The sequence below is a fragment of the Ahaetulla prasina genome, chromosome 2 (assembly GCF_028640845.1).
Source record: "Ahaetulla prasina isolate Xishuangbanna chromosome 2, ASM2864084v1, whole genome shotgun sequence".
Taxonomy (NCBI): Eukaryota; Metazoa; Chordata; class Lepidosauria; order Squamata; family Colubridae; genus Ahaetulla; species Ahaetulla prasina.
The window spans coordinates 119,355,487-119,372,898 of NC_080540.1; the positions used below are offsets into that span (position 1 = coordinate 119,355,487).

A 17,412-nucleotide genomic window follows, 5' to 3' on the forward strand; every position below is an offset into this window, starting at 1 on the left:
TATACAAAATACTTGCCAAACAGAATATTGAAGGAATGTTCCATTCTCATGGAAAGTGATAGGTAGAATATACCATTTTTCAAATTCCATCAGTAGAGGGATTTTCATAAGGATTCTGTTCTGGGCCAAGTACTTTTCAGTATTTTCATAAAGCAGTTAGAAGAGGCGTTAGAATTATGCCCAGCAAATTTGCATATGCTACAATGGTGGGGTGAATTGCTAACACCTCAGAAGCAAAGTTCAAAGTTTAAAAGGATTTTAATAGTCTTGAACACTGGACCCTTCCAATAAAACACAATTAATTGGTAAGAAATGTAGCGCTGTGAACTTGGATAGGAAAAACTGGATGCAAGCTATAACATAGGAAACATCTGGATGTCCTAGTACACCAGAGTTTAAGTATGAGTCAGTAATATGTGACAGAGGTGTTATAATGTCTAGCAGTATTAACATATGTATGAGATAGCTGGACGTCAGTTTTCTATGCTGGCTGATCAGATCGTACCTGGAATACTATACCCAATTTTTATCATCATAATACAAGAAAATGCTGAACTGGAAAGAGTGGAGTGAAGATGATGAGAGGCTTAAAGAACTAGGTATGTCCAGCCTAAAGAAGTCTGAAGAATGTTCCCTCCATTAGTAGATCAGACCAAAGGATAAACTCCACAGAAAGATATAACTATACAGGTAGCTGTCAGGGGATGATGGCAATTGGGACTGGAATTTCCATCGCTAAGCAACGTGGTCATAAAGTGCAATGTCATGTGATTATGTCATTTAGCAATGGCAATTCTAAGATTGCAGTTAGTCTTGGTTGCAGTCATTAAGCGAGGACCACATGGGTTGTTGACCAAGGAACTCACTTGACTGCAACTTCTGACTTCCTGCTGGCAGAGAACACTGGAAATTGTAGCAGTGCAATAGTGAGGACACTGCTATGACTGTAACTACGAGGATCTATTTTAAGTACCCTTCCCTCAGTGCCATCCTAACCTTGAACAATGGTCAAATGAATGGTTGTAACCTGAGGACTATCTGTATTTTATTGAGTTAAGTAATAACATCAAAATTTTGCATATGTGATTGTGTTATCCCTCCTCTCCACCTTTTACCCCAGTGAATTGGGGAGATGTTTCCACTTCCAAGTATTACCTTGCTTCTTAGAATTTTAAATGTTTCAGCCTTCTTCGACTACAGGAAGACACAATAGCAATTTCCCAACACTTGGTGCTGTCACAGGGAAAAGGATATGGATGTATTATCCCAGCTTGAAATTAGAAGGAATTTCCTGAAAGCAACATTAAGCAATGGAACAGTCTGCTTTCTGGAGTCATGGTTTCATGTCATCATGGCAGGTTTTCAAGCAAACTTAGGCAAGCTATTTAACTGGGATAGTATGAGGATTCTTGTCTTGGGCAAGGCACTGGAATACACCTCCAAGGTCTTTCCAAATTCTGACTATTGTGCATGTATCTGAAGTAAATCGATCCGTGGTGGGATCCAATTTTTTTTACTACCGGTTCTGTGGGTGTGGCTTGGTGGGCGTGACAGGGGAAGGATACTGTAAAATCTCCATTCCCACCCCACTCCAGGGGAAGGTCACTGCAAAATCCCTATTTCCTCCTTATCAGCTGGGACTCGGGAGGCAGAGAATAGATGGGGACGAGGCCAGTCAGAATTTACCGGTTCTCCAAACTACTCAAAATTTCTGCTACCGGTTCTCCAGAACTGGTCAGAACCTGCTGAATACCACCTCTGAAATCGATCAATAAAAACTTATGCAATTAGCAGTTTGTTATTCATTAAGTAGACATGTGACTGTTTTGCTTGCAGAAAATGAACATGGGCTCCCCAGCTGGAAATTACAAATTTAGAAACTTCTGCCCACAAAGCACATGTTCTGCTAAATAGCTGGAGTTATAGCATATCAGCCATGTGTATAGTATGTAGAATCTGTGGTTTATTCTATAAAGGATGATTAACAAGTCACTAAGGACAATGTGATGACTAGGTCCTTGGAAATGAGCACCCATGAAATGCAAAGAAAAATGTTTATGGCCAACAGTAGGTATTTTAATTCCAGGCTATCAACAGTTCTGAATGATTTTACTAACAAACGTTGATGGAAGCCAAATAGACTGCTTTACAAGCTGTTGTGAATGGAAACCAGTGCATTTACTAAAATAGGTAGTCACACATTCGATAACTAGGTAAGACCTCATTCCCATACCATCCTTGGTTCTTGTTTTATGCATAGTTGGGTTTCTAATCAGGGACATGGACGGAATATAAATATATTAAATAAAATAAATAAAACTTCAAAATAGGGCACTTTTGTGGAGCTTTATAATATGATCTTAGCAAACATCTACATTTTTTTATAGCAACTAGATAGAATATAAAGATTCCTATGCCCATTTTGAATATACAACTACTGACAAAAGAAAAATTCTTAGAAATAATTTAAGAACATGTGATTTAGGTACGATCAACATTTGGGAGCATATGCAATGCATTTAAAATCATTTATATGCAGAAAAAAAACATAAAACAATATTGTTAGAGAATATTTTTGTCTATGTTTTTTTCTCATAAAAAGTTGAAAGTGCTATTATCTTATATAATTGATACAAAAATTTGACCTGGAATTAATATTTATACACTATCAGAAAAGTTTGTTTTTTTTATCTAATAGCTCTGTCATTTTGAAATAAGAAATCTGCACCCTGAACTACAACAGTCAATCCTTTTAGCTTGAATAAATTATGTTTTCAGTGCCTGTTTTGCAGCCAATTAAACTAACACCAGACAGTAATGTGCCATGTTGGAAGTTTATTTAATTGCTAATTCAACAAAAGAAGAGTGTTCATTCTACTTTCAAATGCTATGCTACAAGCATCAATCATAACAATTTATCTATGTTTTACTGCCCTTGATATTGCTTCATTATTCCTGGCCTAGAGCAGTTTTTGGCAATCTACTCTCTGAATAATACCTCTCTGACAGTTTTTGGGAGACAAAGAGGGAAGTGAGACTGCAGTGTTGCTATAACATTCCTCCTCGTGTATGCTTCTCTATCATAATGAAGAAGCACCAGTTTATCATTCCCTGTACAACTTCTGAAATAATGCACAGCATAAACGACAACTCAAATGTGATATACAGTAAGTTTGGGCTTAACATTTTGTATATAATTATAGATTTTTCATGCAATACTGCAAACTGGATAAATGACATTAACAGTCGTTATGGCAGCAAGTTCTTTTTCCAGAAAGTTAAATGAATAATCAACTTTACAGGAGGGAAAAATAAAGACATTTAACACCTACACCCTCCCTAATAAGAAGGTTAATTCTGTTTTCAAAATGAAGCCATATTTCCTTTTTGCACCGGAAAGTGAAAGCCAAAAGGATTTCAATACCAACACATTTATTTATTTCTATTTGTTCTAAATGCAGGAAGGTATCGATTTACAGCTAAGGAACCTGACCAGCTTGCCAATTTCTATCTTATTCACACTACAGTACGAGACTGTTTCCCATACAGAAAGATGAATCCTTTGCTTCAGATAAAAACAAAGCTGGCAACAATTCAGGAATATACATCAAAAGATTATGAAGAGGAAGTACTGAAAAGATTATATAGCAAAGCAGGAAAAACACCTCCACACAATCATCCAATTGGTTATTCCTGAGACAGCTCTGTATTTGTTAGCCCCACAGGATCCTCCTCAATACTGCTGCTTTCAGCTGTTATTATTTCAGGGGCGTTTTCCTTCCCTTCCTCCACAAACTGCTGCTTTTCCACTTGGACCTCTTTGGCTTTCTCATCAAGGTTTTCTTGAGGAGGTACTTCTGTTGTTTCTGATATGCCTGCTCTCTCTTCTGCCTGTTCTTCCTTCACGTCAGTTTCTTCTTTTGAAAAACCTGTAGCAGGGCAAGGTGCTTCATCCTCTTCTGGTTTACTAGATTCACTGACTTCACTGGTTTCGAGCACCTCCCCAGTATTCTCCCTTTTCTCTACTGTAGCACTTTCCTTTTCACCTTCAGCACCTTCTAAAACTTCAGATTCTTCAACATCTTGGTCAATACTTTCATCAGTAAATGGATCATCACCCTGATGAAGGGAGGAAGTACAATGTTATCAGTGCTTAACCATTTGAACTTGTCTTAGAGACTCTAAGACCTAGAACACAGAAGTTTGAGACTGAATGTTTGAAAAGTGAGCATCTACTTCAGAGCAGAAGAGCTTCTTCTGTCTCAAATTACCCAATAAATTGTTTCTATATTTTATTCAAGGTTTTTTTTACATATCATTGTTGGCCACTAAACATCCTGAGACTGGCTAAGTCTCTGACTTACAGTAGGAAGAAAGGACTCAAATGAGTTCACTGTGGGTTTATACGGGCAATTTTACAATAAATGGAGTAAATATTTGGTAAAATACAGTACTTGTGACCTCTGAAGACTATTCATTTCTCAAATTACTTATAGGGAATACAATTTAGGGGCTGAAACTCCAATCTTTAAGAAATGGCCAGTTTTATTCAACAGCCAACAAGTCTGACTCTCAGATCCTATTAGCAAAGTCCAGCATTGACTCAGAGCTATAATTAATAATGGATACTTACAGATTTCAGTGGTATTATTAAGTAGATTACTTTCTGTCCAAGAACACTCTGTGACAACTGTACTGGGAATTGTACATATAGAAGCCATGCTAATTTTACTCAGATTGAGGTCAGGTTTTGGCACTGTCTACCACAGGAACAGAGCTTTGGTTCTAAAGAGGATTTTAGTTCTTTAATAAAGAAAATACCATATGAAAGCATCAGGCATACACTAATGATATGCCTGCCCATACCACGATAACCAAAATCACTATGTTCCCTACTCCCCATCCTTGTAACTCTCCTCTAACGTGTACTACAAATAGCAGCAGCATGCTAAGGGCAGAATCTACTCAATTACCTGGTCACATAGAAGCAACAATTTCTGAATTCCTATTTTCATGGGGACAGTAAGTGAAGAGTCCTATGCCTCTCTGTATCCAATGAATCCCACCCACAAACTGGGCTAAATAATACAGTAATGATTCCTGTATCCAGAAATTAAGAATCTGTTCTATGATCCAGCAGGATCAAATTCAGACCTTACTGCTTCCATGAAAGAAGATTCATGCATATGTAACATAAGTAGCACCATCTTCTTTGGCTGAAAAATCAGCCAATCGGCCTTATTTATTGATATTCTGGACTTTTTAAAGAGCATTAGGCTCTACCCTGCAATTTGGATTTGCCTATTAATCGCTATTAAAGAAAATGGGTAGAGGGATTAAGAGTCCCAGACTGGTGGAGACTGTCACAGGCTTCCTCAGGAAGGGCAAGGTGCCATCATCCTTTAGGACAGGAAGCATTAGGTTAGTATTCAAGACTCATCTCTTGATGTCAACAATCTCACCCTGCCTTCAGCCTTCCTGTCTTGGGGAAGGTGATGAGAAGTGTTTTGATGGGGCATCTCTGGCATTACCTGCAATCCTCAGATTTCCTTCACCCCTTTCAGCTTGGTTTTGCACCTGGGTATGGTACGGAGACAGTGCTGGGTGGGTCGAAGATCTCCTCCTGCTGATGGACAAAGGTCAGGGGTCCATGCTGATTCTGTTAGACCTGTCGGCAGCCTTTGATACTGTTGATCATGAGGTGTTGCTGAGGCACCTGCGGACCCTAGCAGGGGTAGACGGAGTTGCGCTTGAGTGGTTCCATTTTTTTCCTCCGAGAGATCCCAGAGGGTGGCACTGGGCAACTGCTCATCTGCCCCAGGGCTCTCTCGTGTGAGCTACCGCAGGGTTTATTTTGTCACCCCTCTTGTTCAACGTGTATGAGAGGCCGCTAAGGGAAGACAGCCTCAATATATGGGCCATCAGTACTATTAAGAGGCTGATGTTCTCAGCTCAAAGTTTCTTTCAATGGACCCAGAGAGCAGTGTCTCGATTTTGCTAGTGCTTGCCTAGCAGGAGCTAGTTAATTGGCAGGTGGTCAGTCTGAGTAAGACCAAAGTGTTGCCAGTGAGAGGGGGTGCAGACACACAAGATCCCATGATTCGTGTTTGCCAAAAGAGGGTCCCTGTTGAATCTTGGATTGCTCCTGGATTCCCAGGACATAGTAGCAGCCAAACTTGCTTTTCATCTTCACTTGGACAGACGATTGCAATCTTTCCTCTCAGAAGTGGAAGTCATCAATTATCTATGACTAGGTATGCTACATAAGAAAACCCTTGATGGTCACCAGACATTTTCACATGACATGCAAGTGCCCATCTAGGCATGTACTCTTTCCATCATGGGTTTAACATACTCCTGCTTTGGAAACTGTACTGTCTTTTCAATTCTTAGCAAGGCAAAATGCTAATCTGACCATGACCCACAGAGCCATATGCAAGTATTTTTGTCATATGTTAGACATATCAATGTCTAACAGCTGAGATTAGCTACGCTGATGTCAATTATTTCCATATAGGATTTTTGGGAATACAGGGAAATAAATGCTTTGACTTTGGAATGCTGGGAGATCAAAGCAGAGCTATTTCTTTCAAGAAAGATCATTCCTTGCTATAAGCAAGAAACCCAGTGCTTTATCCACAAAAATATTTCAAGCAGTACTGAATTTGGGCACTAAGTTCCCATTTAGGGTTTTACTATACTATTCTCATCAGATTTAATTTTAATTCCTTCACCACCACTTAGACACAGCTACAGTATAAACTTCTTATACATTTTCTGCTAATCATTAGAATAAGTATCCAATTTATCCAACGTATCTGGAAAAAAGTGAATTCCATACTATTTCTAGGCTCAGACTATGCATAACTAGACAAATAGCATTGTTTCTTCATTTTATGAAAGTTACACGCGGCATACTGAGTAACTAAGAAAATGCTCAGTCAAGACCAAACTGGAGTTTCTGCTCCACTGCTCTGACAGAAGTTGGACTGAGCAGCAAATATCCTGCTTTCTTACCTTGAGGTACTTTTCTAGCATTTTCACAATGTGCTTGCTATTTAGGACACTTTTAGCAACATGAAAACTAGCCTTCTTGAAATGTTCAGCAATCGTCTGAAAAGAGCACATAAAATATATGTAATCTTCAGTAATTCTGAAGATTAAGTACAAAATAAACATGAGATTGCCATGGAAAATTGCAAATATTTAAGATTAAAAACAGTCCGTAGATTCTTTTTAAGAAACCTTTTGGGTTTTGGCCTACATAGGACTTGGTCTAGAGCAGTGGTTCTCAACCTTCATAGTGCTGCAACCCCTTTAATACAATTCCCCACGATGTGACGACCCCAATCGTAAAATTAATTTTTTTTAGGCAGCGATCTCAGCGCGCTTCAGGAGCCGTAGAAGGGGGAAAAAAGCGGCAAACTGTTTTTTTGAATTTATCGCGCCTGAAGCCGTATTGGCTAGTGATCTGAACTGCTTGTGATTGCCTTGAGGGCGGAGGCATTAAAGCGGAGATTCCTCCCCTATTAAGTTTATCACGCCTGAAGCCAGATTAGGCTAGCAATTGGGAATGATTGCAGCTGGCTTGAGAGGGAGACATCAGAGCAAAGATTTCTCTTTTTTAATTCATCGCGCCTGAAGCCGAATTCGCAATCCTTCAACTCGCAAGTATACTTCCCATATTTCCAATGGTCTTAGGCGACCCCTGGCAAATCGTCATTCGACTCCCAACGGGGTCATGACCCACAGGTTGAGAACCGCTGGTCTAGAGATCTATAGTTTCCCTTATATGACCTTATTTTTAAAGTAGAGCAAGATAAAACAGTTTTTTCTTGCAGTTTGCCTTGTCCTATGAAGCCCCACTATACTTTTCCTAGTTTGTCCCAATTTGGAGAAAATTAACCAAAATCATTTTCCTTCAGCAGACCCTCAAGTAGGTTTCATTTCCTTTCATGTCTAGAAGGCATTTTCCACTCATGGAAGTATTTCCAAATCATGTTAATCAAAATCTTTATAAAACTTGAATATAGAACAGGAAATTAAAATATGATTGCGCAAAGAAAAGGTTATTTAAATGTTTCTGTTAAAGTGGATTCATACCATCTATTAGTGAAAAAAGTGATACTATATTTCTACAATACTTCAAACCATTTATATTTCAAAAACTTTCTTAAGTTTATAAGTCATAAACTGTCCTTTTCCTTCCTGCAATAAGAATGACTGAGATCAGGTCCATTAACAGCATTGCTTCTCTTTTTTTTTTAATCAGTCTGGGTTAAAACAACTAATAATCACAATTTAGTTTAATGGCAAAAAAAGGCAAACTTAATGCATCTGAAAAATGAAAGCAGCCCTTATACTATGGAAATATTTCTATAGTATTCATCAGTTCTACTTAAATTGAAAAGTGTCTGTCACTCGATAAGAGGATTGGCAGTACTGAGAACACAAGCATAAGTATCTGATTTTGAACCTTACATTAACCTCTGATTTTTATACAGCAGGATTGTTGGTATCAAACTGGAACTATCACACAAACAATAGTGAAAGAGTAAGTACACTCCTTTGACATTTTAAACATATTTTCACATATTTTAATATACAGGTATTTTATGTTAATTTCAACATTAATTTAAAAAAAACCATAAATGCAAATTTTACATGTGGAAAAAGTATGTATGCCCCATCCCTCCTCCCAACATATGAATCAAGTGCATCAAATTAGGTGCAAATGATTAGAAATCATTAGTGATGATCTGGAACCTGTCTTAGTTAAACCTCAGACATTTAGTCTGATTTGCTCTTTGTTACTGTGTATGGTCCAACTTGGTCTAGATCAAAAACGCTTTCTAAGACTTTTAGAAAGAAGTTTAGAGATATCTTTGAGTTTGGGAAGGGATTTCAAAAGATCAACAAACAATTGGATAGTAATCATCCCATTATTTGGAAGATCATCTACAAGAGGATAGGTTTTCAAACAACTGCCACTTGCCCAGGCCAGGTGGTTCCAACAAGTTCAACCCAAGAGCAGAATGCCAGATGCTGAAGTAAGTTGCTAAGAACTCCAGAATTTTGCCATCTGACCTTTCATTTAGACCTTGCCACCCAAGCCAAAGTGTAGAGGTCTCAAGCCAAAGTGTAGAGGTCTACCATAAGAGACCATTAACAGTAACTGTGAGAAGGACCTTGGAGTCCTAGTAGATGATCACTTGAATATGAGCCAGCATTGTGCAGCCGCCGCGAAAAAAGCTAATACAATCCTGGGTGGTATAAACAGAGGCATAGAATCAAGATCATGTGACATATTAGTGCCGCTTTATAAAACCCTAGTAAGACCACACCTGGAATAGTGCAACCAATTTTGGTCACCAAACTACAAAAAAGATGTTGAGACTTTGGAAAAAGTTCAAAAAAGAGCAACTAAGAAGATCAAAGGCCTGGAGACTAAACCATATGAAGAACTGTTGAAGGTTTTGGGTATGCTACTCTAAAGAAAAGAAAAATTAGCAGTGACATGATAGCAGTATTCCAGTATTTGAGGGGCTGCCACAAAGAAGAGGGGGTCAAATTATTTTGCAAAGAACCGGAGGGCAGGACAAGAAACAATGGTTGGAAAATAATCAAAGAGAGAAGCAATCTGGAATTAAGGAGAAAGTTCCTAACAGTGAGGACAATTAACCAGTGGAACATCTTGCCTTCAGAAATTGTGGGCACTCCATCACTGGAGGTTTTTAAGAAGAGATTAGACCAGTGTTGGCAAACCTTTTTGGCACTGAGTGTGGGAGCGTGCGTGAGGGAGCGTCGAAAACTGGAAGAGCAGTTGAGTAGATGAGCTTCTGGTTTCTGGTGTATGCATGCGCACTGGTCATCTGGTCTTCCGGTGTCTGGTGCGCATGCACGTGTGAAGACCAGTTGGCCGATGTGAATGTGTGCGCCAGGGAGCTGCTCTTCCAGTTTCTGGTGCTCCTGCGGACCTGAAGACCAGCTGGCTGGAACCCGGAAGAGCAACGGGTAACAGCTGGTGTGCCCGGAGAGATGGCTCTGTGTGCCACTTCCAGCATGCATGCCATAGGTTTGCCATCACAGGACTAGACAGTCACTTGTCTGAAATTATACAGGTTCTCCTGCTTGAGCAGAGGGCTGAACTAGAAGACCCTTACAGCTCTATTCTATTCTGTTCTAGGAATGAAGGTACATAAATTAGATCTCTGTATAAGTGAACCAGGAGAAAACCTTACTGTCCAGAAAGAACATCAGGGTAAAATTAAAGTTCAGTTATGAGTATCTGAACAAAAACAAGGACTTCTGGGACAACATACTCTGAATAGATGAGGTAAAGATAGGGTTATCTAGTCACAGTTCCAAAAGACATGCTTGATGAAAACCAAAAATAGCATTTCAGCAGAAGGACCTGATGCCATCTCCAAAGCATCATGGTGAAATGTTATGGTTTGGGACTGCTTTGCGGCATCAGTGTCTGAGCAGCTCACCATCACTGAATCCACTATGAATTCTTCATTGTACAAGAGGGTGGTTGAGGATAATGTGATAACATCTGTCAGAAGATTGGAGCTCAAGCAAAAATGGACCTTCAGACATGACAATGATCCTAAATGCCAGTAAATCCATCAAGGGATGGTGGGGGGAAAATGAATAGAGAGATCTGGAATCGCCAAATCAAAGCCCAGATTTAAATCCTAGGAAGATTGTTGTGAGGTGATTTGAACCAGGCTGTGCATGCAAGAACCCCTCAAACACAGTACAATTGAAAGAAATGGAGGAATGGAAAAAAATCATCCCAAACAATATGAGAGACTGTGAAAAAGTTATAGTAAAACCCTCACTTGAAGTTGTTTCTGCCAAAGAGGGTGATATAAGTATTACAGCCAAGAGTGTACTTACTTTTTCCACAGAAGGATATGGCATGTCTGCCAATTTTTGATTGAATAAATGATTGTTAAGTCGATTTTTCATAGGGTTTTTTTTTTGTTTAATTACACCTTTTCTTTATATGTTGTTATGAAGATATGTCTACATACGTTTTTTAAAAAAACTACATGGGGTGTATTTACTTTTTCACAGGACATTATTAATAGTCTGAGTTTGATAAAAGTGTATACCACTTTGAAATGATTTGACTGACAAAAAAGGTGACATGAAAATTCTTTCTACTTTAACTGATCCCTGGATGAAAGATAGGTAACAAAATAAATTATTTGCTTCAAGGCTGTTATCTTCAGAGGTAATAGTCTTGTCCAAAAGTAAATGAATTTATTTTGCTTACTCTGCGATTCCTATTGTGATCAACAGATCTCAGATGCCTCTGAAGAAGATGTGGTTGTGCAGGAATTAGCATATCACAAGCCATACAGTGAGCAGCTTCTATCTTCTTAAAAAAGTGCTCCTGGCCAATTCCTGAAAAAATATAAATTAGAAAAAAAGTTATTGACAAAGTCCTAGATATGCTATTAAAAAGTATAAAAGTTGTTCCCATTCAATGTTGGGGTAATAGAAATGAAACACATATTATTTACCAGAACAATAGCTATAATCTGAATACGTAAACCAGACTTTCTTGTTTAAAAATGTGCATATGGTCATGATCACTATTAAAACGTCTGTCAACCCTTACAACCTTTAAAAGTAACATCACTGAGAGCCAGTTTGGTGTAGTGGTTAAAGTGCTGACCCTAGAACCAAGAGACTGTAAATTCTAGCCTTGCCTTAGGTATGAAAACCAGCTGGGTGACCTTGGATTGACCAATAGGAGGAGGATGGAGTATTTTGTATGTTTGCCATCGTGTTATTTATAAAAAAAGCAAAACCAAAATAAAAATAAATAAATAATTATGAAGAAAATTGTCTTTTTAAGATTATCATGTAATATCTAATAGCATTATCAGGGGTGTAAACATAAAATAAGTTAACATTAAAGAAAGATATTTTAGGTGCAAGGGAAAAATGATTTTAGAGTATGGAGTTCTTACATTTTTGATAATGAAGTAATTCAAGATTCCTGATTAAAGTTCTTATGAGATTCTAAGGAATTGGTAATATAAATCTGAAAATAATTTCTTTCACTGGTCTCTGCCTGTTTTCGGTTCACTCCATCTTATATAGGATTGCACAACATTTTAGAAACTAGGAGCACAGTTCAATTCTCCAAACTTCCAAATGCAGCAGGAGGCCATAAGTGCCATCACCAGAAGAAGTGTGACTGAAATCAAAAGTCCCACCTTAAGCAAGTTTTATTCAGTAAAGCATTACAGAGTTGTCAAAGAAAGGATTTGTTCCAATATTAATTTTAGCAATAGCAAGTAGCACATAGACTTGCATACCGCTTCATATTGCTTTATAGCACTCTCTGGGAGGTTTCCAATGTCAGCATATTGCCCCCAACAATCCGGGTCATCATTTTACCGACCTCGGAAGGATGGAAGGCTGAGTCAACCTTGAGCCTCATCAGGATCGAACTCTAGGCTGAGTTTGCCTGTGCTGCAATACTGCATTCTAATCACTGCGCCACCAGGGCTCGGGGTCTATGACAATTCATCGCAGCCAACTTGCCATGGCCAACTCACCAGGGCCAACTTGCCACAACTAACTAATATCAAAGAAATGGTAGAACAGAATTGTTATAAAGAAAGGATGTCAAAGGAGGGACAGAATGAAATGTAAATGACAAAAATTAAAATATTTTTTCATTTATTTTAAATAATTAAATTAAATTGTTCAATTGTCCTGCAATGAGCTGTCCCATGGTGAATTGTCCTGTGGCAAATTATTCCATGGCGAGTTGTTCCATTTTGCAGGGCTCATGTCTATACATTCATACTCTACTCTACTCAACTAACTCCCTGAAGCAGAACAAACTGGTAGTTTCACATCTTCTGACTTTCTGATGCATAAGGCTACCTTCCTAATCGGGTGCCTGTAGATATGTTGGGTTACAGTAAAGACTGAACCTAAAAGCAGATGCTAGATCAGTCTCCCACAACTCAGTGTTCTAAGTGTTCTTTTTCAAATCTCTACATTATCCTTGGAACTGCTGTAAATGACCAATTAAACCCAAACTCAAGGCACTCACAGCAAATGAACTATATTGAGTGATATATATCCCAAGGACTGTCCAGTCCGACCAAGGAAAGCTTTGCTCTAGTGGGAAAGTTCTGGATAAGGGATATGCCTTTTTGAATTCTTGGGAGGAAAATAAAATGAAATTTCTTAGCCTGAATGTTTCACAGGGTTAAAATAAAAAGAGAATAATCTCCTGTTTAATGCCCTGATTAAAGGAAGACCAAAATATGAATGTAAAACAAAAAAGTCATTTGACAAGAGAAAAATATCTTCCCTCCTTGTTTGTTGGTTTGATTGTTTTTGTTCCACCTGCATGGGACTGCATTATCTACTATATTCATTCTGTCTCAGGTTAGTCGTTGTCGACTTTCTTTTCGTGTATTATGAGTTGTTCTTGTTCTTGTTCAATAACACTAACTAGACCAGAATTTCTGTCACTAAGTGATGTGGTTCTTAGGTAAAACATCAAGTGATCATATCGTTTAGCAACAGCAGTTTGAGTATTCCCAGTTACATCCCTATTAGGCCAAAATTATGTGCCATCGTTAGACTAGGACCCTGCCCTGCTGTGCTTGCTTAAGAGCCGGGGTGGCACAGTGGTTAGAGTGCAGCACTGCAGGCTACTTCTGCTGATCACCGTCTGCCAGCAGTTTGGCAGATCGAATCTCACCAGACTCAAGGTTGACTCAGCCTTCCGTCCTTCCAAGGTGGGTAAAATGAGGACCCAGATTGTTGGGGGCAATATGCTGACTCTGTAAACCACTTAAGAGAGGGTTGGAAAGCACTGTGAAGCGGTATATACCCTGTTTTCCCCAAAATAAGACATCCCCTGATAATAAGCCCAATTGAGTGCATGGCAATAAGGCCAAGCACTTATTTCAGGGTTCAAAAAAATGTAAGACAGGGTCTTATTTTCGGGGAAACATGGTAAGTCTAAGTGCAATTGTTATTGCTTCTGCTTTCCCAATCCCCCCCTTTTGGCCATCCTGCTGTCTACTGCCTCTAGTGTCCATACTGTCCTCCGCTAACTTTTGCCATCTTCCTCTCATTGCTGACAAGGCAAACCTAGTCTGGCTCTTAGTGAGTCAGTGGGCTGTACAAGGCCTTGGAAGGCTTCAGAAATGCTGTGCACAATGAGGAGCTGAAGCCAACAAGTGCCCAAGCCAGCTGTTGACTCGTCAGCAGCGAGAGGAAGTTGACAAAAGTCAGCTGGGGGTGGTAGGTAGGGGCAGTGAGTGCAGGGTATCCAAAAGGGCAGACATGGGTTACAGGCAGGCGGAAGGTCCCATGCAGGTGGGCTGTTGAGTGGCCAAATTTTGGTCACATGACTGTAGGGGCACTATAACATCTATTATTTCAAGGACCAGTTCAAAATATCATTTGTTCAGCAATGACATAAGTGAGGACCCCTAAATAGGTTACTTAAACATAATCCCTTAATTAGGGATTAAGATCACTGCAGCATTGTGTACAATATCTAGATGTCAGTTAATGCATATCAAATGGTCTTCAGTTAATGCATATCAAATGGTCTTCTACTCTTAATAATGTTCTTACCTTTAAATGGGTCAGGTTTTAGTTTAGTACCCTCTTTCTCACTCAGCTCTTGTCGGCGCTTCCCAATTTTCTTGTTTCTGTTCACAATGTATTTCTAGGGAATGAGAGTAGAAAATATTAAATATACAAGTTACTGGCCTTAAATTATAAATAAAAGCAGCCCAATAAGATATGTTTTTGCCAACTACACCTCCAGCCTTATGGCAATGCAATTTTCCCAGAAAGATAGTTAATAGCAATGTACAATTTCAATTACATTTTTCCAATGAAAGCCTTAGTTACCAGTTACAAAAATGTACAGCAGAAGCCTTAATAGTGGCTCTAACAAATCATTTATAGCAACATTAAATTTAGTTTTATAAAAACCCATGAACTAAACTGTGTAACTCTTCAAGCAACCTTAACATCTTGTCTAATTTGGAAATTTAACTATTTAAATGAGCATTGAAATATTCAGTCTAGATTTTATGTTACTTACAGGTATTTTTAACTGCTTGGAGCGAGTGGTTATAATAAATCTAAGTAACGATAACAACAATAACAAATGTTTTAATAGTTTTGCACTTTTTTGAATGATTAAATTAATCAAACTGTTCAACAGTGCAGACAGTTAATTGTTTATAATTATTTGTATCAATTTAGGATTTTCTGAAGATACCTGCAGGAATTCCACTGTTTTATCAGGTAATTTGGTTCCAATGTATCGCAAGACTTCTTTATGAAATTTGCTTTGCAAATGTTTCTCCATTTCTTCATTCTCAAAAGTTCGGAATTTACAGATGGAGCAGGCAAACTGAATTCTATAAGAAACCATTTTGTTATAAAATGCAGTTTTAAAAGTATGAAGCATTATGAAGTTAAATTTGTAAATTAATAAATTAAGCACAATTCATCCCATAAATTTGACAAAAACTAAGACCTAATTTAATTTTGAAGTGTTCTCTCCAACATTCAGCTGGCTCTATCCGCGCGATCTGGTAGTGCTGGCGTCGGGAGGCTCCACCCACCCGCCCGGATGTCATCACGTCCCATTTTTTACCCTCTGTGCATGTGTGGAGGCGGGCGCGAGCATAGCGCACTTGCTTGCATGCTCACATTTGTGAACCAGTAGCGAAGGTAAGTGAATACCAACCCTGAACATAACATATAGCCGTGATAGCGAACCTACGGCATGCCTGCCAGAAGTGGTACGCAGAGCACATGCACCATCGCCCCAGGTCAGATCTCTGTGGCGTTTCTTTCATGAACTATTTCCTTGCAAACGATGAAACAGAAGCTCATGAAAGAAAAAGATCTTATCTCTTGCCGCGTTGCTGGTGTTGGGATGCCCTGCCTCCCACCGGCCAGCTGATCTTCGGGTCTCTGCTGTGCTTGTGCATGTTCATGCATATCCATGCATGCGCACGCACCTTTCACGTTGGGCATGCGCGCGCAGTTTGGGCACTTCGTGTCTAAAAGGTTCACTATCACTGACATAAAGCATTTTAATAAAGCAAATACAGCAAGTATCCGAATTAAGAACGCCCTGATCTAAGGATGAACGATAGTTAAGAATGGAGCCTACTATAGCAAAATTCAAAGTTAAATATGAAATGTTTCCAATAGACAACAAGTTGTTCATTATCCAATACTACCTACATAGTATTTCACAGTAATATTGTTCTGTCTTACATTCAACTTAAGGACAGAGTTTGGGAATGGAACTTGTTCTTAAACTGGGAACTCTCTGTAGCACACCCATAGATTGATGTTGAATATTCGTTTTACCATTATAAAAAAAATAATGTTTTAGCAGTATTTTTTTTTCAACAAGAAACTATCTCTACTCTCACAGATATTCTTCTGGAAAAACACTGCATTAAGTTCTGTATTACATTCATTTTTATTAAGCAACCCAATTAAAAATACACCTGAATGGTTACAATATCTTAAGTAAAAGATCCTAGGTTTACTTCATCCTAAACAGCAACATGCAAAATACAAAGAGAAAAGTAGGAAACAATTTTTGAACAACTGAAAAATATATTATTAAACAGCAGCACTTTAAGGTTTTCCACTTTCTTATATTACATGCATTTAGTCTATACACGCAATTAGACAAATATAGAGTAGGCTTATTATAGAATAAAACTAAATACAAAATCCCAGTTTTAAAATCAGTCATTTGTCTGTGTTGTATGTGTGTTTTCATAATATTTGTTCACAGTATTGAACAATTCAGATCTGAGGATGCTGTTTTTAACAACAGAAGTCCAAACTAAGTTTAATTTAAAATGGTTTTTGACAATTCATTTTAAGCATTTTGGCACTTTTTGATTTTAGTGCCACTGAAATTCCTTATTAGAAATATGAAAAAAAATCAATTGTAGCTTTTAAGTCAACAACACATTTTTTAAAAACAAAAATTTAGAATAATTTGATGCAGTTACATTGCTTATGTAACACTTGATATAAGAGGTTTCACCTTTTCCCATGAAAATTGTTTTAAAAATGTGAAAGTAATGGTAGTATAATATAAATATAAATATAAATTGTATTATATAAATATAATATATATAATATATATTAAATATAAATATAAATATATATTAAATATAAATTGCCTTACACAATAATATATAATATATATTATAATAATAATATATACATAATAATAATATACAATAATATATATTAAATATAAATTGCCTTACACAATATAAGCCGCCCTGAGTCTTCGGAGAAGGGCGGGATATAAATGTAAATTAAAAAAAATATGTTTATTTTGTTTTTATA

At 38.0% G+C, this 17,412-nt stretch overlaps 1 protein-coding gene across 7 annotated transcripts in view; it reads right to left on the reverse strand.

Moving 5' to 3' along the window:
* Positions 1-2,052: 2,052 nt before the first annotated feature.
* AKAP8 (A-kinase anchoring protein 8) overlaps positions 2,053-17,412 on the reverse strand; it is a 37,257-nt gene continuing 21,897 nt past the window's right edge. For 3 of the 7 annotated variants that reach the window (XM_058173956.1, XM_058173958.1, XM_058173954.1), the window contains 5 exons: positions 15,296-15,437; positions 14,638-14,731; positions 11,288-11,418; positions 7,018-7,113; positions 2,053-4,119 (listed from right to left, as the gene is read on the reverse strand). In XM_058173956.1, the coding sequence (XP_058029939.1) occupies positions 3,688-4,119; positions 7,018-7,113; positions 11,288-11,418; positions 14,638-14,731; positions 15,296-15,437 (895 nt within the window). In that variant the 3' untranslated portion in view covers positions 2,053-3,687. Of the gene's footprint in view, positions 5,726-7,017; positions 7,114-11,287; positions 11,419-14,637; positions 14,732-15,295; positions 15,438-17,412 lie in introns of all 7 variants that reach the window. The other 4 variants (XR_009153953.1, XR_009153952.1, XM_058173957.1 and 1 more) reach the window with 4 other exon arrangements.